We start from the raw sequence: 8,184 nt of genomic DNA, 5'->3' as shown, positions 1-8,184 counted from the left end.
AAGAATATAAATAAATGTCTATGTTACTGTTAATTATTGCTGACATTAATATAGAAATTAGCTTCAAAAATTATATCATCTTTAACCTCAAATTATCTTTGTTTTAAGTATGATGAGAAGATCAAAGCCGATTTTATACAATCTTTGTGTTCTCTATATCTGAATATTGTTGGAATAGAATAAAAAAAAAATGAAATATACAAGCATTGAGTTGTAATATTTTCTACGATGTACATGTACAGAATTTTTGACTGAATGCTCCTGCAGTGGCATACTGGATCGACGAATTTTGACTGTGAAAAAAAAAATGTATAAATTGATACATCTTGTATGGAAATCAGCGATTTTTTGTCTTTGACATCCTTCAATAATAAATATTAAAATGAGTTATACTTCTTTATTTTTGTTTTTCAGAGGAATTATAAATCCGGACAGGATGCCCAAGTTTGGAAATAACGGCAATGTTGATTACCAATCACACGCAAACACCAGGAGAAATACAATAAAGTTAATCTTAAATCGGAGTTGTTGTCGCATTTAAAAGGCAATTACCTTCACACAAATTAGAACTTTATAAAAAAAAAAAGTTTCACTCTTCTGAAAGAGACTTTAGGTTCAAAACCTTCAAAGATTGTACAGAAGCCAAGGTAAGCAAAACAGTAACAACTTATAAGATTGAACAGATCGCTTTAGTAGTTCACATATTCATAAAGCAAATAAAATGATGTAAAAAATGTAAAAGAAGGAGCATCTGGAATCCTCTAAAAACGACCGAATTAAACCTTTGTCCTCATAAATGATGCAAAAATCAGCAGTTGTCAGTGAAAACTTTTCCGTAGGAGATTTCATTGACTTGAGTGGGGATGCATAACACATTGATCATTTACTTCCTCATAAAGATTGTTTTTCTCGCTTTTGTTCTTTTATCTCAGATATACATTCGGGTAAAATGACACATACAGACACATACAGGTTATATAGATGAGTGAACATACTTATGCGTGTGAACGTATGGATGCAAATTCTGCCTACATATGTTCGCACATGTAGAAAATGCTTTAGGGACACTTCCCTTTAGTTTAGGATTTATCAAATTTAATTTGTGGGAACAGTAATTCAACAAATTGGGTTGAAATAATCAGTAATTCATATATACATAATTCAGGTCATCATGCTTTCCTTATCTCAATCAAATATATATATATATATATATATATATATATATATATATATATATATATATATATATATATATATTGGGTGATTTCATCTGGGTTAACCACCAGCAATAATAGGCTGAACAAAAGTATTTCAACTCTATAAAATTCTCCATATTTCAACAAGAACAGTCATAAGATGATTACAGTAGAGGAGATACACTATATATATGTATTGAAAATTCGATTCACTTCGGAAATAAAAGCAGATATGTCTTAGAAATGAACTGTGGAAGAATAATCACAGATTGTATCATAAAAAACAACTATGACAATTCCATGCCACCTGTGCTTTCAAACACATCGAAGTTCCACTAAATATGTATATATATATATATATATATATATATATATATATATATATATATATATATATATATATTATATATATAGATATTATATATATATATATATATATATATGGTATATATATATATACATATACTAAATTGGATTATATATAAATATAATATATATATATAAATTATTATATAAATTATATATATATATAATATTATATATATATAATATAATTAATATATATATATATAATATGTATATATATATATATATATAATATACATATATATATATTATATATATATCTATATATATATATATCATTATTAATTATATAATTACATATATAATAAATTCATATCAATGACACTTCATCAACTGCAACATAAAATCTTTTCGAAATGACGAGCGATTACATGTCCATTTAACTGAATGATTCTAAGACTATACACATATATTATATATATATCAATATATATTATATATATATTATATATATATATATATATATATAAACTCACAGAGTTGAAAACATACAGAAGTATCCATACATGCAATCACACATGATATAATAGAACTCCACTGAAAACTTGAAACAAGTCCATCGTTACACCATAAATTATTTTTTCGATTGTTACCAGTTCCACAGAAACAGGAGTAGCACGGTTGGCCCGACCATTGAAACATTTTCGACTAATATAGCCGCTTTACGGGACCTTGAATCACTGGCGAACTGACGCAGCAGAGGAGGTCGATAGCTGGAGCCACTGGAGTGTTCTCGCGATTGTCCAGAAGAACATCAAGTTCGGAATGGGCCTGATCCCTGCCCCGGCCTCTTTGATTTTCTCTCTGTCTCTCTCTCTCTTCCCCTTTCCTTTTTCAGAGAAGTTAGGCGTCGAAGCTGTAAAAAACAGCCGGCTGGAAATACAGAATTTGAATTATTCTCTCTCTCTCTCTCTCTCTCTCTCTCTCTCTCTCTCTCTCTCTCTCTCTCCTTTTAGATATTGCAACCAGGACAATGAAATTTTTCATAAAGTTTCAGAAACTTATACTAAAAGTAGCAGTCACATAAAGCAAGATTTCTTAGCTCTCCTCTCAGCAAGTTTATTTCATCTTCTATACTATGTAACTCCAAGATGATTTACAAGAATTAAAATTATTTTTAGCAATTATCAAAGCACTTATGAAATAATTAGTAATTGACTTACAAGTCTCGTTATGATGGAAACAAAAAAAGTTATTTCCAACTGAATAATGAATACACCAAACCTGAACCTTTAAAAGTAGCTGAAGTTTTTTTAACCAGAATTTATAAAGTACGTTCCATACCATTGCTATTTGACTCTTACCAACCAACTCACAATAATCATGTCAATCGTTGTGTTTATATAGATACTGAACAATTACTGAACTACGGATCTCTATTCTTTTGAGCAGATCAACAATATTACGCCGAATATCACGTAAACGATATCCATGAAAACCTATTCTGACTGCCTTAGGAAACGAGGACACAGAGCTGACATATGTACACATTCTCAGAAAAACTGTTTAAATGATTATTCTGTCCCAGTTTTCGTGGTCAATGAAAGTAAGTTCATATCAGCCTCTTATTCACTTTAGCACCTTGCAAACAATTGCAAGCCTCCATTGTGAGAGGCCACAACTACCATAAGGATGCGTCAGCCTTTGATAACCGACATAAAGAGTCGTCGTCGTGAAATTACTCATTAGATGTAATCCTCGAAAACTTAGGTCCACATCTGGTCTCTTATTCTGTTCAACACTTGACAATTGCTTTCGCGCTCGTATTGTGCGTTACACCCACGGCCATTAGACTGGGTTCAGGTATCACTCAAGCAAGACAGAGGTCCCTTACCTTAAAATGATTTTTTATGAATAATCCTCAGTAAAAGATCAGCTCTTCCACTGACAACTCATTTGCTGTTTTTTCGACTGAGGATGATGCAGCTGCTGCTGCTGTTTATGCTGTTGCTGCGCCTGCTGCTGGTGCTGTCTGCCTTGCTGCACCTTTCCCGTCGCCTCAGAGGGGGAGGAGGAGGACGACGAAGGAGTGGTCTTCTTCAGGATGGACTTGAGGGGTTCGGTTGGAGGAGCACCTTTATTGAGCATTTGGGGTTTGACGTGCTGCTCATTCCCAGGCGGAAAGGTCACCGTGGGAGGAGACACCGACGATTCTGAGCAACGTGGTGAGGAATGACACACGCTCGGAGACCCTTCCCCTCCTCCTCCTCCTCCCCCTACCCCTCCTCCTCCAGATCCGCCTCCTCCACCTCCACCTCCACCCATGTCCCCTGATGTGACTATCTGTAGAGGGACCGTGTAAGACTGAGCATTCGCCGGATGGCACTGAGGGAGCGAAGGAGCGTAAGGTACTGGCGGTGAGGCGAAGGTCAGACAAGGGTCGGGGTAGGGTTGGGGTCCTGCGGCGTAGGACTGCGATGGGACTACGTAGCACTGGGAGGAATCGGGGTAAGGATTTCCGGACGCCGCTCTCTGGGAGTCCGGTGAGGCCGTGTACTGCACGGCCGACTGCGATAGAGAGACGAACGGCTGCGGCGAGACGGTTGTGTACGCCTCAGGGGGAACTACTGTGGGGATCTGGGAAGAGGTGGTGTAAGGCTGGGATATCGGGGCGTTTGTTTGATGAGGGGCACCGAAGGGCTGGCTGTTGGGGTAGCTGCTGGTGGTGGCTGGCTGCAATATCCCTTGCGGTGGGCTCAGTCGATTTTCTGTACAGCAGTCAAGCCTGGAAGAATGCAAAAGTTAAGGACTTAAAATAATGAACGTTTATATTTCCACACTCAAATACACATATATACAAACACAATTTTATTCTTATTCACGCCAACCTGACTTTCTTTTATTAACAGCTAGTTAGAGGTAATTTTGGTCTAATAGGAAATTCACTAACCGGTTGAATAATTCGCACTCAAAGGGAATTAGTATTGATAAGTGCATATATTTCAGCTAGGATTCGAACCTGAACATTTGGTTAAAAAACAATGTTAGACAGCGTGTATACATATATATATATATATATATATATATATATATATATATATATATATATATATATATATATATATATATATACATATATATATCGAGCTACAATGTCCTTTAATATCTAATTCGCTCTACTCGGAATTAAATATTTTCATATATGCGTAACCTAAGGGAATTTTTTATTTATCGATAATAGACTTGCCATGGACCGGGCGCGCGAACCCATGGAGCCTTTAAACCAAATCCAGGAACGTCAGTGAAGCTTTTACCTACTACACCACCGCAAGATATTATATATTATATATACATATATATATATATATATATATATATATAATATATATATATAATATGATATCGATATACTATATATATATATATATATATATATATATATATATATATATATATATATATATATTGTATATATCTATATATATATATATATATATATATACGTATATGTAAGTATGCAAAGTACCTGGTCTCAAACAACGGGGAAATGGGTAGAGGGCGATCATCCAACTTGTGCGAGTTGGATGAGTTCCCTTTATGCAGTCTCCCATTATTGTATACCAGGTTCGTTGACGACACCTTCGCCTTCTTCGACGCTATGTTGTTCCTGAGATTCTCAATTACCAACATACTATTATAAAATTTTCCTTTGAAAGCTATGTAGAGGCTGGTCTTTCACAAAGGACAGAGAGCGTATTAATACCTTACAGGGGCAGGGACTAATTTTTGTAACTTCAGTTTTCATAAGTTCAAACCCAATGCTAATATTAATACCATAGTTTATGGAACCTAGATTAAAGTACTTCAAGTTCAACTGCTTTCCTAATAACTTTATATCTAATGCTATCAAACTACAGCTCCGTAAGATATTCTACTACATAAAGAAATTATCTGATGTACCTACAATTTATTTATATGGTAGATTTCCTTTTATCCCCAGTAATAATCTTTCAAGGATGAGATCACAAAAGTCTTGTCAAAACCTTATGGATCTCTAAAGGTTAATTTAATCCGAATAAGCCCTCTAACAACTGGATCCCTTTGTAAATACAAAGACAGATCTTCGCCTCTTATAATGTCTTGTATTGCATGCAAATACTCTTGCCCCTATTGCAGAGTGGAGTCCTAGACTGGTTCCACCAAACGTCTTCTAAAGGCTATCTAATCGATTCTCATAGAAGAATCAATTTCCATACTGGGAACAAATTCTCCAACCCAGGTCAGTCTAATATACAAAATCATTCTAATGTCTGTAAAACTAAAATTGAAAACAAAGACTTTGAAAATATTACATTCACCAATAATAAAACATTATGCATTTAGACTGAACATTCAGTCTACTGCCATGTAGCTGTTTTCGTCTTGAATTATCTTATATTATACTATATATATATATATATATATATATATATATATATATATATATATATATATATATATATATATATATATATATATATATATATATATATATATATATATGTATATATATATATATATATATATATATATATATATATATATATATATATATATATATATATATATATATATAACATCTTTTGTGACCATATTTTCTGCCACATGGCTGATGTCTTAATTGTCAAAACTTCTGTCAATCTAATTTTTAACTTGTCTCCAGCTATTGGTATCTTGTTACCCTGTGCCCTCACTTACCTGATTGTTGCCATCATTTGATAGGTATTACATCCTTTAGTTCGGTGACAGTTCGGATGAGCTCTATAATCTGTATAAGTAAGCTTTGCTGTCTTTTTGTCTTTTAAGTATTTCTACATTGTAAAGTGAAAATTATCTATTAATAGATAATTATCTATTATCTGACGCATTTGGTGTCAATGTCCAATGCCGTTTAATTTATATTACTTTACTTTTGTTTTATCATTTTACATTTCAAAGAAATTTAACTGTTTTAGCTTTTTGTATATATTGATGATGTAACTTAGATAATGACGAAGCGTTTGGAGAATAAATGCCAGATCAACGCTTATGTGTCTTCGTGTTTCTCAAGATATATATATATATATATATATATATATATATATATATATATATATATATATATATATATATATATATATATATATGTGTGTGTGTGTGTGTGTGTGTGTGTGTGTGTGTGTGTGTGTGTGTGTGTGTGTGTGTGTGTGTGTGTTAGGTATGCGGGGGAGGTATTTCTCTTTTGTGGAGGTACATTAAATATTATAGTTGACTAATTCGACTCTGTGAAAAGATAGCACCTTGATTTGCAAGTTCAGTGCAGGAGATCGAAAAGTGAATGTGTAAGTGATACCTATCTGATCCGGTTTTGATTGGTCTTATGGTCGGGTATTACGAACATACGTACCTGCGTGCGGGACAATGTATGTTTCTTACATGGAGGTGATTTAAGTTCGCTTACCCCTTTAGCAGTAGATAAGAGCACACACAAAATAGGTCCATTGCACGTGGTTGTATGGCAAAGACAAAACGAGCATTGACCAACTGGAGAAATTTAAATTCATTAACCCAAAACTATCTTACTTTTATGGCCTTCCCAAAACTCACAAAGATAATCTTCCATTCAGCCTTATTCTCTCATGTGTCGGAAATTTCAATTATAAAAGTTCTGAATGGCTAGTTGGCCACATGAAGATTTTATGTCATAAATTGAATAAATCACATATAGTATTTCCAGTACAGGAAGTTTTAACATGATCATCTCATAGATTAATGAATGATATATATTGAAGAACGTCTTTTCACTCGGGTAGGTATTCGATTAGCTAATCTATACACAGTTTATTTTGAAACTATAGTAATAAATACAATAAAACCTAAAGACAGTCTATAGATTAGATATGAAGATGAGATCCTACTATTGTGGGATAGTATTGGTGGGTCAATTTCAACTATTTTCTTTCAAAATTAAATGCATTTGAACCCAGTATCAAATTTAAAACTGAGTCGGAATCAGACAACAAAATCCATTTGCTTTGGGTGTTAATAATTAGAGACACGGCAGAATACAAAATTCCGTATACAAAAAGCCACCATTTTTACTTTAATTCATTTATCATCTTATTTAATATGACATTTCTATCAAGAATGGCATAGCCCGCAATTTTTTCTGAGAGCCTCACGAATTTGTTCCCTGGATTTCCTGGAAATGGAAATTTAACTAATTCGTAAGCAGCTTTCATTTTAAGGTACCCTAACCGTATAACTGACAAAGCAATCCATAAAGTTAGCTTAATTTTATACTGTCCCCCTCGAGACAAGATCAGAGAAACGTCCAACAATAAAATCAAAATCCCACACCCAGACAGGATTCAGACGTTGAATCAGACACAAGGAAACTCGAACTCTTTTTATTTTACCTACCCTAATACCTTAGCCAAATCCCTGATTAAAATCCATCAAAAGCCCAGTCCCCAAAGACACAGGAGTATAAAAAATCCCTTGCCTCGACTGCAACCACTTCTATATTTTTTTTACAGGTAAATCACTCCCCCAGAGATTAAAATAACATAAACGTTCATGTAGGCATGGGAAATATGACTTAGTGATAAAAAACGATAATCACAGAATAAACTGGAATTTGTCATGTATAATTTATAGCAGC

General features: G+C 33.7%; 1 protein-coding gene across 1 annotated transcript in view; it reads right to left on the bottom strand.

Moving 5' to 3' along the window:
- Positions 1-2,040: 2,040 nt before the first annotated feature.
- LOC135208016 (uncharacterized) overlaps positions 2,041-8,184 on the bottom strand; it is a 62,935-nt gene continuing 56,791 nt past the window's right edge. Inside the window, exons 6-7 of the mRNA XM_064240120.1 lie at positions 3,397-4,287; positions 2,041-2,435 (exon numbers count right to left, since the gene is read on the bottom strand). Coding sequence (XP_064096190.1) covers positions 3,435-4,287 — 853 coding nt within the window. The 3' untranslated portion in view covers positions 2,041-2,435; positions 3,397-3,434. The remainder of the gene's footprint in view (positions 2,436-3,396; positions 4,288-8,184) is intronic.

Source organism: Macrobrachium nipponense, chromosome 34 (genome assembly GCF_015104395.2).
Source record: "Macrobrachium nipponense isolate FS-2020 chromosome 34, ASM1510439v2, whole genome shotgun sequence".
NCBI classification, from domain to species: domain Eukaryota; kingdom Metazoa; phylum Arthropoda; class Malacostraca; order Decapoda; family Palaemonidae; genus Macrobrachium; species Macrobrachium nipponense.
This window is presented reverse-complemented; position numbering and strand designations above follow the sequence as displayed.